General features: G+C 44.3%; 1 protein-coding gene across 4 annotated transcripts in view; it reads right to left on the reverse strand.

Moving 5' to 3' along the window:
• Positions 1-1,313: 1,313 nt before the first annotated feature.
• Positions 1,314-17,661, reverse strand: part of MYOM1 (myomesin 1) — a 699,631-nt gene continuing 683,283 nt past the window's right edge. For all 4 annotated transcript variants that reach the window (XM_078687471.1, XM_078687468.1, XM_078687469.1 and 1 more), the window contains one exon: positions 1,314-1,532. In XM_078687471.1, the coding sequence (XP_078543597.1) occupies positions 1,453-1,532 (80 nt within the window). In that variant the 3' untranslated portion in view covers positions 1,314-1,452. The remainder of the gene's footprint in view (positions 1,533-17,661) is intronic.

The following is a 17,661-nucleotide window of genomic DNA, read 5'->3' on the forward strand; positions in this document are numbered from 1 at the left end:
GGATGCGCTGTGTGTCATAGGATAAGGTGTCCATTCCATAGGCTCTGATGATGCCTGCGATGGGTGCCAAGCAGATGATGAAGAACTTTGGGATTAGATATGATCCTTGAGGGAATCCGCAGATGTCTTTCTTAGGTTCTGAGGTGCATTATGGGTGCTTGCCCCTATGTGTTCGCCTGTAAGGAAGTAGGCTGTACGCTTTAGAGTTTTTTCTTTCTTTAATATTTCTTCTTCCTTTCATGTTCCTCCTTTGTTTCAATTTCCTTGTTTATTTTATCCCCTTTTCTGTCTTTTTTCCTCTTTGTATCCGTCTATTTATCTTTATAACCATTCTTTATTAACTTTTATCCATCTTTTGCTCTTTCCCTCTTTCAGTCTCTTCCTCTCCTCGCACACTTCCTCTTCATTTGACCCTTTCTTCTCTCTTTCTTTCCAATTTTAATAATGTTCCTGCCCTCTTTCTCTCATTTAGTGACTGTTTATGGCTTCTTTGGAATTGCCAGGACCCCACTCCTTAACACATGTCATGCTATTTCTGAGCTTCTGTCCCAGATCATTTCCAGCCAAGGGCAATCAATCAATCAGGTATTTGTGAAGCGCGCTACTCACCCATGAGGGTCTCAAGGTGCTGGGGGATAAGGGGGGTTTGTGCAATAAGGCCATAAGCACAAATAAATTCTTTAATTTAATGCTCTCACTTTCCCAATCACTTTAACATGAGACATGTGAGGTCAGTGGCAAATGCAAATGCCTACTTTGCCCATATCTTAGAATGGTTCTGTTGACGAAGGCACACAAAACACACGGGTACTTGAATGTGATTTTAATACACTACAGTCGCAACCAAAATTGTTCAAAGGTGTAATAACGTCAATATAAAATGAATGGTATAGACTAATTTCTTTAGTGGTAAAACACATCTTAATCTAATGAGTGCAATCCCAGGCTAGCTCCAAAGAGAAGAAACAGTTTGCTTACACTGTGTGTTTCATTCTCTTCATATACTTGAGATAACATATTTACCTACTGCAAATTATTACAATCAACGCAGACCAATGGGGTATTTAGAGTTTTGGCATATTCCGTCAACCCTATTTAGAGTGTGGGATGTAGACATCCATCACCTATTGTTGGAAGTCCCATGCATCCTATTTAAAGTGAATACATAAGTATACACTTTCAATAGTGTGGATGGAATAACTGCCAGTTTTTTTGTGAATGTCCGCTCCTTACACTCTAAATGGCAACACTAGTCTTACCAAGTCTTCTCCAGAAAACCCACCTTTTCCCTTAAAATTGATCTTTGGATAATTTTGCTCAGGAGTTTATATTAACCTTTTCATTTTCCTTTCTTTCTACATGCCCTGAAGTGGGAATAACTGCCTCTGCTTCCATTGAAGTGACCTCATATTGTTTCTCTCTGGCTCGATCTGCCTCTCCAACAGTAATATTTTAGTCCATGATTGGTGTTTCATTTGGATCAGGGGTTTCTTCGATGGCAATCATTTCCTCTACGCAAGGTTTCACAGGATCTGAAATACAAAATGAAATTGGTTTACTTACATATTCTAATGACGTATACAATAATGCTTTTAGGGAACCCATATCAATAAGTAATGATTGATGGAACTGTACATGTTGAGGAATGTATTCTGTTTCTACTTCTTGACTGTTATTGAATCATTGAACAACCCACTCTATTTTCCTCTATTTATTATCTTCTTACCATGTCTTGTTTACTGTTCTACCTTCTCAAACATGAAAGGCCATCATGACTGTAGGAGCCTGACTTAGTATATGGTGCACACTTATTTAAGTGAAGCACCTTGCACTAATCCAGACAACCTGTATGGTGATTTCTGTGGTCTTCAACAACCATATAAAGCTATCTAAGTGGTAGCTGTGGAAAGCAGCCTTCAGGCTTAGTCCAGAAGAACTGTAAAGCAGCTTGTTTTATCAGATCTAATCGGTAGTAAGCGCTATATAAAAGCAATTACAATACAATACAATACAATACAATATAGTGTAGATTACATGCAAAGAACCACACAGTGTATTTACCAAGATCTAATCATATGGTGTAGACTAAATGAAAGAGAACCACACAGTGTATTCATAAATATATGTCTATTTATTATACAAAACTCACTAACATATTGGTATATCTCCTACCCGGAGATATCATCACAAATACACACAATGCTTCAATTGTAATCAGGTAGGTAAGCACAATACACAGTGGTCTTCAGGGGGAGACCAATCCATATACTAAGAAAGTGGAATGGGAATTGCGACCGAAGTCAGGACTTGGACCAGGAGACTCAGAAGAGCTGATGACACAAGGAACCACTCAAGGTAAGTACCCAGGAACCCCAGGGAGGCTGTGTGCATAGTGGAAACACAAGTTTACAAGCACCAGCTTACACAGGCTTCAATGACTGGCCTGTAGTCACAGTTTGTGTGGTATCTCATGGGTGGCTTAATACATACTGCAGCCCTTGGGAGACCCATGGTGTACTTATACTCTGGGTACCTTAGTACCATATACTAGGGACTTAAATGGGTACACCAGTAGGCAATTGTGAGGGTACCAAAGTACTTACCATGACAAATTTAGGGAAGAAGCACAGTGGCTGGGGTCCTGATTAGCAGGAACCCAGCCAGACTAGTCAAAAAAACATACTAACATACGAACACCAGCAAAAAGTGGGGGTAACCATAAAAGCAGACCCTACTTTCCTACAATGACCATACATGAGAGGTCAAGGTAGGACATATCCATGCTCTCTTATCAACAGTTTAAAATATATGAATCAAAATATATGAATCAAAAGATGGGTACAACTGGATTTCAAATGAGAGTAAAATGAGATTAGATGATTTGTTACCTTCATATCCATCATGAATATGATGTCTACTGCTCAGCCACTAACCAGAGTTACTAACAATCCTACTACTGGGAGCAGGTGAACCCATTCAGTTCTGGCACCTTATCAAGAGCCACATTCAGGTTAGGACTTCCCATGGACAAAGGTTCTTAAACGTGTAGACTGCATCTAAGTTGTCATGGCACAGAATACTATATAGTCTGATGAAACTGTCAGGCCAAGCCTTAAAGCAAAGAAAAACAGGTTGAAACAAGATGTTTCATGGGCAAATTTAAGCAACTAGCACTCAAATATGAATTTGCTCACTAAATAGTCTTAAACCAGACTTGTAATATACTAGTTTTGTTCCATGGAAGTAAGATGGTTCCCAAAAATGGTGAAGCAGTAATTAAAGTGTTGCCTTTTGCAACTGTACAGTAAAAAAAGTGTGCAAGAATAACATGCCTGAGAGCAGAGTCTTCCCAGCAAATATAGAGTACTGGAAATGATGAGACCATCAACATATCCCTGAAGTGTAGAGAATATATTTTTTTGTCACGGACTCTAGCAAGACTGGTGGCAGGGTAGACAAAATGAACAGAATATTGGGTACAGAGCTGCCTAGCGCCACTCAGGGAATTAGTGGAGAATGGGAAAGCTCTGCACAAAATAACAAGAAGTCAATGGCCAGGAAGAAAAAACTTTTAAGAAGCATTTCAGAATTCAACATTACTAACACCCGGGATGTGCAAGACATGAATTCGACAACATTAGCTATAAAAGGAATGTGAGATAGAGCATCCAGGGGCTCTACACTGTAAGATTGAAGCCCAGTAAGTGCCTCACCAATAATTGCTGTTACAGATACTGACTGCAAATATAGGATATGCATGTAAAGGCAGGGTCTGTAGAGCTGACACCCTTTGGTGATGTTTCAAAAGACTCGGTGGCGGTCTGCGAGACAGTAAAAGGTAGTCCCGTGGTGCAACAGCTTTGACGAAAGTGTGACAATAAGGCGGCACCCCCCTACAACCGGATGGACCTTGAGAAAAATGATAAGAGGAAATTCTTCAAGAAACAAAAGTGAAGACAGGTGAGAGCCTTATGCCTCACGAATGTGCATGGTGTACATGCATAGAAAGGCAGGGATACACACAATAAGGCCTGATGAAGGCCCCATTCCCAAACGAGCTCATAGCGTGGGCCAAAACATGTTGGCACCAATCCTTGAGGTTATTTGAACAGTCTTTCAATAAAGAACCTCAAAATATATTTTTATTCGTACCTCGGGTACCCTAGGAATAATGTAAATGTTTTGGGTATACCTGTAGGTACATTTAACCTTCTATGTCACATCTGGATCCATGCTTGTCCAGTTTGTTGTAATCTAAGAACTCCCATTCCAACTTTGGTTGAGTCCGCCCTGGTGGTACCATTCTACCAGGGTGTGGATAGGCCCTGATGATGAATTATGTCATGATAAGTGAGAGAGGCGTCTATTCCAATATATTTTGATACCTCAGAGGTGCGCGAGGGACGACCCCTATAACATTTCAGTTGTCCTTGTGTGTGATGTTATAAAAGTAACATAGAGAATGCTGACAGTGGATTAAACACACCACCTAGGTTGTCAGCTGTGCCCACGAATCCAGGTAATCACACAGGAACACGCAAAGCAGTAATAGCAAAGGTGGATACATGAAATACACAGCAACAATAGACAAGAAGCAAGTGAAAACAAATGCAAAACAGTAAAGAAGGGAAAACAAAGGGAACACTAGACAGAAAGAAGTTAACAACCACACTAAGACATTGGAAGCTAAGGCAGTAGGGATAAGAAGATCGCAAACTAGAACTATTGTAATCGGAAAGAGAGGCAGAGACTGGGTAAAAGGTTACTACAGAAAGAGTGACAGTTCAAGGATGCACTAAATAGTGCTAGCTCAGGAATAAAAGAAGCACGGGCAGGCAGTGCAAGCTCAAGAAAGCTGGATAAGTTAATGCTCAGGAAGCTTCTGAGAACAAGGGTTAACAGACTCTCAGGAGCCTGAGAAACAAGGAGTCAGTCAAACAGGAACACTCCTACAATGAGTGCTAGACTGAAGACAATGGAGGCTTAAAAGAACTGACTGACTATAATCACATGCCTTAGGTCTGAGCAGGCTATCACCTGTCAGCCACAGGCATTCTGAATTCCTCCACCCATTGTTGGGCTTCAGGGGTGGATATGAAGCAGTGAGCAGGGAATTCTAGGTTTTGGAGTTTTGACCAAGAAAGCAGACTTGCTTCCACACCATTCAGCATGCATCTGTAATCAAATGGAATTTCAGAATGGGTTTCAAGAGGCTGGAAGTCAATATGTGGGAATGCCATCAGATATGTAAGCGTATTTGAACACACGAAAGTCCCACAGAGAAGCCCCCAAGCAGTGGGCATCAGAGCTCAGGGAGCAAACCATTACATTTTGACCCATTCACACAAACAGGAGTAGTGTAATGTAGCGACTGAGGAAAGCAGGCAAAGGCACTTAATTTCTTCCATTTCAGACTTACACTGCATTCAAACAGTCATAACGCAGGGGTACATTGTGCCAGCCCATTGCAAGAAGTGTGGCAACTAAAACCTCTCTATTCCCCAAAAAATAATAGTCTGGGGCTCAAGGTTCCAATCGGAGTCAAGTGTTACTGCATGATCACATTCACTTGCCATAGATCAGTCACTTGGATGTGTAACTAACTTAGCAGTTTCTTACATATAAGTGCAATGATTACACCTGGGGCCAGATCTTAAAGGTATATGGTATTTAGCTAATCGAAATCTGCATATTTTACTTTTTACAAGGCACTTTTTGTCAGGGGAAAACGGTTGCGATCATTGAAGCTAATTTCGGAATTCTGATCAATGTGTAATATCCTGTTTGCGGCTGTGTCAAAGAGTGAGTGGAGAAAAGGGAACATTGGGCAATAGCTCGCTTAATCTTCCCGACGGCCCCCAGCGCCTAGAGACCCTTACGGGTGATTGTGCGCTTTACAAATGTGGACTTTACTTTACTTTACTTTATGATGTCTTTCTAGGCCAACTCATACCTGGTTTTAGAAATTAAAAGCATTTGCCTACATAGTCTACAGAAAGATAATGCATTTAGGCAATGTTAACAGAGGATGTGGGAAAATACAGACAGTGGAACGATTAAGTGATTGTCATTAGTCCGAGGCGGCTCCTCCATGTGGGCCGAGGAGCGTCGGCCCACGGCTTTCTCGAAGTGCGAGAAGCAGAAACATAAAATGGTATTATAAACACCATTTTATGTTTCTGCTTCTCAAACTGCGAGAAAGCAGAAGGGTTTGGTTGGGGGTGGGCGGTCCTGCTTTAGGGCAAGAGAGGAGTGGCTTGCCCACTATTGTGGCCGCTGACTGTTTGGTCCGCCCCAGTGCCGACCAAACCAGTCATACGCACTCTCCCTTCTCTCCATGTGGGCTGCATGCAGCTTACATGGAGAAAATGGCCCCCTCATGGATGCCTGTGTGGTCGCCGTCCCAGCCAATCACAACGCTCCAATTTAAGCGATGTGATTGGTTTAGGGGAGGGGAGGGAGGCTGCCTCCTTCCTGCTTCCTGCGATGACTCAGAGCAGAAACGACGCGACGCATGACCAGTCCGGGATGGCAAAAGTATGTCCTTATTTAAAATTAACCCCCGCGCGACCCCCTCATGCGGGCCACGACTGTCATTACTAACAGAGGCAAAGCATGGCATGACTAACATCCATACATGAATATTAGAATTATTAAATATTAACAGGGTGAACAATCCAGCTAAATGGACACAGGTTCTGTTCTGTCTTTGAATGTGTCAAGTGTACACAAACCTTCTCTAAGACACACACTTTAATGCTGACCAGCACATACTGCATGGTCACAAATGAGGGGAACAAGTCAAGTATGTCATTTAGGAGGAGGAGTGGGGATGAAGTAGTTAAAGACCCTTGTTTGGATACATTTAAAATAATAAGTTCCAAATTTAGTCTAGGAAGTGACACTTTCATAGTACTGACATAAAAAAGAGTACTAACAGAAACCTGCCGAGCCCTAAACACTTGTGGTAGACTATCCTTGGTCCTGCCAGGCATAAGACATTCTTCTGAACCGATTCTAACAACATTCATACACATTCTAAATTTGGGTAAGGTCCAGGTCCTTCCTATTAGAGTTTCCAGTCTCTTCCCAGAGTTAGTATAATATGCAGGAGCAGCAATCCCTAGACCTACAAAATTAAAATGCAACAAGGGTTATATGAGAATAATGAAACAAATGTTTTGTAATGAAGACGTTTCATGAATGATACTCAAGTTTTCCTCGTTTCTGCTGTTTCTATGTGTGCAGCACACCTAGAAAAAGCAAATTGCCATGAATTAATGTTTATGTGCAGGAAGGTGTGCCTTCCTGCACAAAAACAATCATTAAAAAAATGACAATTGTCACCTTCTATGTGCGCTGCAGAATGCAGCACACATAGGAGCTACAAATCCCAATTCTGGATTGTTTATGTGCAGGAAGGGACACCTTCCTGCATATAAACAATCATTCCCCCCAACGCAGGCACCGTTGCACTATGGTGCAAGGGTGCCTCCGTTAGCGCTAAGCAGCTTAATTTAGCACCAGCGTTAGGGGAAACACAGCGGTGCGCTGCATCATTGTAAACAAGGCACATCGCAGTATTTTTCAACTGACGGAGTGCGCGTTAGCAATTTTGGAGCTAACCTGCGCTCCACCAGTTCTTTGTGCATATGCCGCTTACTATTTCCAGCACTACCCACTGGCTTTGCTAATGCTTGTTTTGTTGTGCACAGGTGGATTGTGTGCCAGTAGGCATGTGTTGTCTGTGTGGGGCAATGTGTTTGTAAATCTGTATATTGTATATGTACTACTCTAGAGAAGACATAAAACAAAAAGATTGCTTCCTGGATACAATGCATGTATTAGAAAAATACTACAATAATTTGAGTCAGTGTACTTTTGAGATGTAAAATAGTTCTAGTGTAAGCAATCCTCAGGAAGTGGAATGATACATCAAAGAGGCAATAGCAAGAAATGAGAGAGCAATACTCCCCTGGCTAGAGCCAAAATCTCTTAAAGAATTGGTAACAAAGGGTCTTCCAAACAGCTATAGTGACACGCCAGGCCTAAAAAGACAATCGGAACGCGCTCCCTGAAACCTGTACACCATGATTAAAATAATACATTCATCTCCCTCAGGAAAGAAATTCAAAAACACCTAGCTATTATAACATGACTTAAATGACATATCAGCAGAGAAAACTATGTTTATGCTCTAGACGGCACAGTTTAATTACTATGAACAAGAAAACGATGATGTCTCACCCAGCAACAGTTAAGGAATACTCCAGTTATAGAATCTTACCAGAAAATGAGTAGTTAAGAGAAATAAACAATGCCCATGTGTCTGAATGTCATCAAATCCTCAACAGTAGCTATTTTAAAAACAAGCATCCATGGTCATGCCAGACCGATAAATTAAAATGAGAAAAAAAATCTAAAAGAAATTGCGCAAAGCACGACAAGCCTAGTGACTGGCTTGGCAGCCCTTTTTTTGCTACCAGTCACTGGTAAAAAAACATAACACATTATGAAGAACGGAACACGCAACATTTGGGGGTGGGAGCAGCCGCGGCTCGTGCAGGTAAGAGGGGTGGGGCCCGGTGGCGGGGATTTCGACAAACGACGACATGGGAAAATTAAATAAATAGGTAATTTTCCCTCGTCTTCGTCTTTCGAAATCCCACCCGCCGCTCTTACCTGCACGAGCCACGGATAGGTGGTAGGCAGCTATGCCAGGCAGCAGTTTATGGGTGACGGGCCCTCATAAAAACTGAAAAAAAACAAAATAAAATACACCGGGTGCAGGATAGTAAATAGGATGGGGAGCACAGAAAATGGGGAAAGGAGTTGCAGTAAAGACAGGAGTTTTCTTCAAGGGTTCAAGGTAAGTTTATTCCTGATAGCTCCAGACATGTCTGGTTCCTTAGGTATCTCTGAACATTTCCCCTTTAACTGTGGAATGCAGCTGTTCCCAGCACCTTGAGACCCTCACTGGTGAGTGGTTGCGCTTTACCAGCCCCTGATTGATTGATTGATTTCGGTGTGATATGCACTGCCAATCACATCGCAAGAACTGTATTACATCATAATTCCCTGAACATCACACTATATTACATCATTACAACAGGAGTGAAGAGAGAGCAATAAAACACATGCACTGCCATGCAGTCGTATCTCGCAATACTCGTGGGTGGGGTGGCGGGGGCGGTCTCGTGTGGGGGTTATCGTGTGGGAGTTACCGCGGAGGTGGAGGGGGAGGCTTGGGTAAAAGAAAAAGAAAACTTACCTGACTGGGTCCCGCGCAGTCTCTGCTCCTGGGCAAGGTTCCTGCTCCTGAACAGGAACAGGCATGTTCCCTCCCCTCCCGTAAGCCAATCACAATGCTGCAATGACAGCGTTGTGATTGGTGCACAGCCGCGGACAGTGCCCAGCCGGGCACCTGTTGGGAGGCTATTTTCTCTATGTAGGCTGCATGCAGCCTACATAGAGAAAATGTAGTGAGCATGACCAAACAGTCAGGGTACTCAGAGTGGTGCAAGCCACTTCTCCCTGACCTGCCCACCCGCCCGCCCCCAACCAGGCATACACACCCGCCCACTCCCAACCAGGCATACCCCCTCCCTTCTGCTTTCTCGCAGCGCGAGAAGTAGAAAATAAAATGGTATTATTAAAATACCATTTTATTTTCTGTTTCTCCCACTGCGAGAAAGCAGTGGGGCGGCGCTCCTCCGCCCTAATGGAGTAGCCGCCCCTGCTGCCATGGAGTGTTTAAAGCAAACATTAAAAAAATCTCCTCACAAGTATGGAATTGAAGGATTCAACTCATTGAGTCAGAGCAGTGAGGCCTAAAACAGAGAGCTAGCTAAATTCTCGAGGGCAACTGTAATTGTGGTGAAATCTTCATCTGGACACTAGGAGCCCGAATCACAAAAGACGACTGTAAATGTACACCAGAGGTCTATGATCTTGCATGTCTGTAAATTTATGACGTTGTGAACTTAGCTAAACTTTGACAAATATCGCATGAAAAGCTTCTGCAGGTTCACATTTCCAGGCAAACTTGAGGACAACATTAGTCTCATACTGTAGTACAAAGTGTTGCAGCAGGAAGAAAAGTTTCAAGAGCGGTCATGCTGATGACCTTTGGCTTCAGGTACCCTGTATGGCTTGCTTAAAGCTGCTGGGCACAGTTACTCTAGGCAGCTGGAGGAAGAGTTACTCTCTCTAACACTTGGTGCTAAACTGGCAGTCTGACTGTTTATACCAGCTCTGGCTAATATGCTCTTTGCAGCTCAGGGTCCTGCAGTCATGCCACACTCCGGTTGGAGATTCAGGGCAATCAGCAGGCAGTGGACCTGCATATCTATAAATATGCTCAGATGTAGGACGCTCTAGCTTTGCCTTCATTCCTCAGGCAAGTTTTGGATACTGGCGACAGCCCCACTGCAGGGAGATGCCTGAATAGGTCTTGCTAATTTTTTAGAGCATCTTCTGTGAGTCCTTGCTCTAAAGATGATGTAACCTATCTACACAAAACCAATTAGAGGGCAATTGAAAAAGGCACAGTTGGTTCAGCTTTTTGGACGAGGGAGCATCCCATGTTAGAAATATTGAAGCCACCCAGGTATGGTTTCCAAAATAGAAGAGGAATGTATCTATCATGATGATAACTGGAATTTATAAAGGACATAATTTACAACTCACATAGTTAGCAGATACCATTTAGGTCATTGCACACGAACAAATGCAGTCATACATTGGCACTTTACATCATTTGAGTTCATGTGGCGAAGAAAAACCCTAGAGTGAAGCACAAGTTAAGAGCTGCTGTCAGTCTTTTCAATGAAGTATAAACTCTTGCTGATAAGCTGCCACTGGTCTAGACAAGCTACATTTACCTCAACTACACGTTCTGAAGAAACCATGATTGGTTCTTCACTTCTAAGTAAATCATTCTCATCAGAGTCAAGCACACACTCAAATTTGCAAGTGGTGCATTGGAAATGATTGGTTTCTCACAACCTCTGTCTAGCTGCAAGCTGTGTCATGCGTACAATAAATGTGAGTACACACAACACTGTTGCTGTTTCAGAAAGACTGTGAGTCCAAGCAAAGGAAAGTGATCTTACGTGAATCTTGTACAATTATGTGAACGGACACTAACCAAAATGGAAGGGGTGTGTTGAAGAGAAAACCTCAAACAAGTGCCCATGTGACAAATAACCAGCAAAGGATGTGTGCATTAAAAAAAATCACCCTACTTACAAAGTTGCCATACTGTGTTTTTTAAAAGTACACGGCAATCGCCTTGCACAGCTGGCAAGGTTTTGTTTAATAAAGGAGTGATAGTATGAGTGGTCCTTTTCACAGCTATGTAGGTATGTGCAGGGCAGCGGGATTCTTACTTTTTCTTGGCAGCTCCCCACAATCCTTTTCAGTGTTATCATCTAATCTGGGTACGTAGTAGGCCTTCATTGTAAGTGCTGGCTAAATCTGAACTCCGGTGCAAATGGGGATTGCATCTGAAAGTGGATTACCAAATGTGTGGTTATTTTTGCACCGTGTGGTTTTTCCTTGCAAACCCCGCTTCAGGTATTATAAGAACAAGGGGGCATATTATCAAGAGCAGCGTTAAAATTATCGCCGCTTTGTTGGCAGAAAAGTGCCGCTAAAGTGGCGATAAGGGGCTTGATAATATACCCTTGAGAATTCCCTTAGAAACCCAGGTTAGATGTCCAACCTAGGTTTCTATTGGAATTCTATAGAGCATATTATCAAGCCCTTTATCGCCATTTTATCGGCAGTTTTCTGCTGATAAAGCGGCGATAATTTTATCGCCCCCGTCTTGCTAATATGGCCCAAGGTGTCTCTGGAAAGCGCGTCAGAATAAGGGTAAAGGTGTGGAATTTGGGTTGATAAACAGAGGACTGGGTGGTCAAATCACCCTTGAGTAAAATAGCATGGTGCAGTAACAGATTTCCACTGGGGCCATTTTATAATGAAACTGCTCTGACAAGGTGTAATAGAGGGCTGTAGTTTTGAGTACATTTCACTTTAGGAGATGGTATGCACATCTTATTTTTTTATATCTTCTCACCTACCAGAATCACATCCAAAGGCCATTTATGCTCACTGGTAGATTTGTTAAGGTGTTTTACTTGGCCTTTGTTTAACAAATGATATGGCACTGATTTCAGCGTTGCCATACTTTTACCTCATACCATTTTCCCATCTCCAATGATGTCAGTTGGATTCCATTGTTTGTTAAACTTGCATGGGGTATCCATCCCCATTAAAAACATCTTGCACAGATTTGATCACCTTTACAGTTGAAATTTGAGGAGTTACCTTAATCTCTAACCATTTAGGATAATGGTGCATAAGAACCATAATATACGTTCGGGTGACCCCTAAAAAATAAAATGATCCACAAGGTCTAAGTCTAATCTGTCCCAGAAGTTCTCATGTGTTAATGGGTGAGTTGCTATCTCAAGTACCATATCTTTTTATACCTTACTTCTCAGCCTGCTCAATCTCACTATCTCTTTTAGGGCACTAGTGGTCTGCATTTAGCCGATGCTTAGTTTTGGTGATGCCTAAAAAAACTAAAATACTTGTGTGACTATTCTCAGGTCTAACATAACTTGCACTCAATTAAGGGACTCATTTAAAAGCATTTTCATTTCATTATATATTTTAATCATCATACATGAAATTCGTTCATTCCACTATCTTGTATGATCTTTGTGTTGCGATCTTAAAATGTTCTTCAGCTTAATCCAGTGGAATACATTTTCAAAAACGTATTTCACTTTTAAACTAAACAGAGGTTCATTAATGCTTTTGAACTTTTCATATTAAAATTAGACCCTAGGCCATGTAACAAGCAGTCTGGTTTTAATTCCATCATTGCGATGGTTATCACATGCCTCAGTGACGAAGAAGATCAATGGCGCATTAACTATTTGTGTGAACTTGTGTTTGAACAAATGCCTTTGCATAGATTACTGCTCCTTTCTAGAGTGCAGTCCCAACATTTTAATAGGCCAAGCCCTGAACACTGTTGCATGGAGTGGTTTTACAACTGAATATCAGGAATTTGACAGCCTTCATGATGCCAGATGGCACAGTTAGGCTTTAAGGGATTGATTATGATATGTGAAGGGATCTAAAAGGCCTTGAGCACTCCAAGATGACATCCTTTTTCTTTCATCTACCTTGGAAGAACATAATAACATTTTGACAATTGTGTAGTAGAGATTACTAGACAAAGTTAAGGCCACGAGAGGTGATACATGCATGTCACTCAGTTCTGCTGTAATTTGTGTGTGTCATCTCATGATGGGGTGATACCAAACCAGAACTCATTTCAATGAATAAGTGCATGCCAAAAGCTCTGGTATATGAATAATTATTATCTTTCCGGGTGTGTGTGAATAATATGCAGCAGTCATTATTAACCAGGCTTCTACAGTTAAATATTGTAGTCAAGAATGGAATGCATTTTGATTGGAATGATTTGTATCAGAGATATTTTGAAAGTATAAAGGTGAAAATGATGAATTCCTCTGTGCTAGAAAAGAAGCATGTGATGACATTTGATTCTTCTGCATAAGGGTCAGGGCTAGTCTGAGTGAAACAAGGTAGAAGAAGTAGCAATCCCATCTGCTTCAAATTCAGTAACAGAGGAAGGGTGAAAATATGCTGTCATTGAGTGTAATGCACTTGCACATACATGGACAGGAGTTAAAATCACACCGTTGAAGAAGCTGCTTTGTACTGCAAAAAAACTGTAAGCCTCTAGTGTACACCTTTGTAGTGTTAGGTTTGAAATTCCCCTTCCCGTTGTGCATTTATACTTGCTATGTTAGATTAGCATTATGTGGGTAAATAGACGCTATTTGTATCCGCATTATGCAACCCACTGAGTTATCCTTGCAGCATGTAAGCTTCGTTAGCTTTTGTGCCTCCATTTTGTATTTCGTAATCACTAGAAGACTGCTTGGGCCATGCTCATACTAGGCCTTATTTTTCTTTTCGCTTGCTTCAGCAAAGCTGTACACCGTTATTAATTTCTCTCCTGTTCAAGGTTGGAACCCGACTTGCTAATGAATAGATGTTCTTTTCATGCATTCCAGTATTTATGTGTAGCTCTGCTCCCACATTAGGAGATGCTGAGACTCGGCACAGTGGCCTTGGATTGCTGATAGTACACCCATCTGACAGGTGTTAGCTCATCTCGCTGTACCTCCTTTGTTCGTGCCCGGCTCAAGCCGGTAGCTTTCCACTAGAGGCGTGGCCGAAGTCTCCAGAAGGGTTAATCATGTATTAGCGTGCCCTGGGGAGTCAGTCCCTCTCGGCAGACATCTTAGGGTGAAGGCCTGATGGGGCTCCTCTGCAGAGTATATAATGAATAAAGTCAGTTTGCATTCTCTACTGTCTGACCGGCTCTTTATTTTTGGAAGGTGTTGGACCCGGTCCTTTGGGCAGGTTTACCCCGTGACTTTTTGCTTTTTCCTAGCCTGTTTTTGGAACCTGGATTGGTGATTGTAGGCCTCTGCGCACTTTTTCACTGTGGTACAGTGTAAAGTGCGTGTGCTTTCTGTGTATGGAGGGTGAGTGACCTGCCCTCCCATAGGAATGAATGGGGAATATGTATGCCCATGGTAGATTCCTGATGCATGGGGAGTGCAGGGGCGAGTTTGATATGTATGAACTCGTGAGAATGAATGCTGCAGAATGGTGTATGCGGCATGGCTGTATCTAGTCCAGAAGCGCCACTTTTAGAAGTTGGCATAATTGTGTAGTGAGTCTGCTAGCACGTGATTGGCTGATGGGCCTGGCCCAGGCATGCCTGGGCCTGTTGGTAGATGGACTGTCTGGAGGAGGGGGTCTGAGTCAAGCCGTAGATGAAAGGCCCCCCATCTGCTGTTAGGGAGGAGTGGAAAGAGCTCTGGTGGTGCCAGGCTGTGTCTGTCGGCCCACCCTGGATGACTCTCCCTCCCGATGGCCCCCTGTCACCTCTGACCTGAGGCTGACAGGAGAGGGAAACCAGATACACCCAGAGCTTAGGGCTCGCTTACACAACTACTTCAAAGGGCTTCAAAGCTTTTTCTGTGTATAAGAAGGGGCTCTGCCCCTTCCAAAATGTTCTTGTCTTTGCTCTTGTGGCTGACTGGGATCTACCAGGGGTGGGCGCTGCCCAGCCCCTGGATACCTGGATTCCTGGACTCCTGGGGGACCCTTCTGCCTGCCTGGGTTGAAGGGGGGACTTGGCTTTGCCCCTGGGGAAGTTCTGGGACCATGGCAGCATGGAGAAGCTGCCCTTTTCCTGTGGAGAGCGCTGGAGTTGGTTTCTAGCGCCTAGAGGCGCTGTGCTTCGCCTTGAGCGCCTGGGAGCGCTCTGCCTGCTGTCTAGCGCTTTGGAGCGCTTCATTTCCCCCAAGCGCATGAGAGCGCTGTCGCTGGACTTTCTAGTGCTTAGGAGCGCTTTTGGTGCTCGCTTATAGCGCTGGAGGCGCTGAGGATTCCTGGCCGTATTTACTTAATTAATTACGAGTGCCCACCTCGATCTGCAGCGGTGAAAACAAACCACGAAGGGGCCGCGACCGGATTGGCCGGTGGATAGTCGCGTCATCGGCGAGGCCGCGCTGCCATTGGTTGGCGGCCTCGCGTCATGAGGGGCTCGTCGCAGGAGCCGCGACGCGATTGGCTGGGCCGCCCCATAGTCCGTGGTGGAAGAAAGGGGAAGGCGAGAAAGGTGGCGGCCGGTTAACAGGGCTCCCGTGTGCCGAGGGAGCCCTGCAGCGAGAGGAGAGCGGCCGCGAGCGGCTGAGCGGCCCGGCGGGGCTCCGTGGTGGAAGAGGAGCCCCGCGCTGGCCAGACGAAGAGAGCCGCCGCCCGGAGGAGCCGCCCCTGAGGCCCGGGGAGTTGAAGGGCTGGGGGGCTCCGTGTGGACCGGGTGAGACGGGGGCTCCGTGATGCTGCTGCTCCGTGAGGGAGCAGATGGGTTCTCGGGGTGCCGGTAGAGGCACCAAGGAAGGGCGGCCCCGAATGGCAGTGGGTCGCCCCACCGTGAGCAAAGAGCCCGCGAGGGGCTCTTGAGGGCCCGCATTGCTTCGTGTTGGTGCCGGGTTAGAGGCACTGCTTCAGGGCGGCCCCGGAAGGCAGCGGGCCGCCCCAACGGTGTGTAGAGCCCGTTTGGCTCCAGAGAGGGCCATATTCGAGAGGGGGGGGCTTCGGGGCATATTGTCGGTGCTCGTCCCCTCCTGCCCCCGAGTGTGAGGGCTAGAGTCCGGTGAGGCTCCTGGGGGCATCATTGTTTTAAGAGCCTGTGTGGCTCCCACGGTTGGCATGGTGCTTTAGAGCCTTTGTGGCTCCAACGTCTGGGGCATGTGTGATATGCCCAGAGCCTGTGTGGCTCCCGCAGTGGCGCAGTTGGCGCCTAAGGGCCAGTGAGGGCCCTGGCGCAAGTTTGTTCTCCAGGTGCCCAGCACTTTGTGGGCACCTGCCACGTTTAGGCTTTTTGTACTTTGAGACTGGCACCCTGACTTTGGACTCAGGGCGTCTGAGCCCCAACAAGGCCGCTGGCCTAGGGACAGCCACAGGTAGTGGCTCATGTGATAGTATTTGCCTAATGTGAGTTTTGCGCATTGTGATGTGGTGCTAGGAAATGTAATGCATTTAGTATGATTACGCACCTTGATCTTACACCTCTGAATGTTTTTAGACATCATGTGATTCTTGCGCTATTGCTTTACTCTTGACCCCTCTGAATGTTTAGTCATCATGTGTCTTCTTGCGCTGCACCCCTGAATGTATTTTATTGCATCATGTGCTTTATTCTTAACACCTCTGAATGCTTTAGGCCTCATGTGTTTCTCTTTATTACTCCTCTGAATGTGTTCATGCATCATGGGTAAGGTGTTCTGGTTTATACCCCTAAATGTGTTTATTCTTAAGTGGTTGTCTTTTCTACTCCTCTGAATGTAGGTTTATTGCATCATGAGTAATGTATTCTTTGTTAGACCCCTAAATGCTGTGTGATACTTAGGGGGTTGTTCTTTTAGTACAGGTGGTCCTAGTGAGGTCCTGGTCCCCCGGCGTGACAGTCTCCCAAGGAGTTTAGGGTTGCGTAGGTGGTACTTACCTGTTCCCAGTAGTTACGGGATGTGATCTATAACTGTTACTTTGTGTTACAGTGAAGTTTATATACTTTTATTCTAATTTCTGACAAGTATTTCTATATCTGCAAAGTGTTGATTCAGACAGTGGCCCCTGTGGTCCTGTCTTGTAAATAATCCCTTGTGAATATTGCCGTGCCAGTTGGCACAATGTACATGTGTAATTTCTATCTGATATGTTTTGACAATACAAAAGTTATTTTAATATAACCTTGTGTGGAGTCTCTTTTGTGGTGTACCTAGTATGTTGTTGCTGTTGTGCGCTGACGCAAATGCTTTACACATCGCCTCCGAGTTTAGCCTAGACTGCCCGCGCCATGCTACCTAGAGGGCGAGCAGGGGTTATCTTGGCGTGTGACTTCCTTGCCCTGACTGGAATGGTGGTTTCTGCCTGGCTTTGGCATAAGCCTTAGCCTACCAGAAATAGCCGGTTTCCAACAGAAGGCATAGCAGGTGGTTGTATACATACCCTACCCTAGAGGGTCCAGTCCTT

The sequence above is a fragment of the Lissotriton helveticus genome, chromosome 4_1, assembly GCF_964261635.1.
Source record: "Lissotriton helveticus chromosome 4_1, aLisHel1.1, whole genome shotgun sequence".
NCBI classification, from domain to species: domain Eukaryota; kingdom Metazoa; phylum Chordata; class Amphibia; order Caudata; family Salamandridae; genus Lissotriton; species Lissotriton helveticus.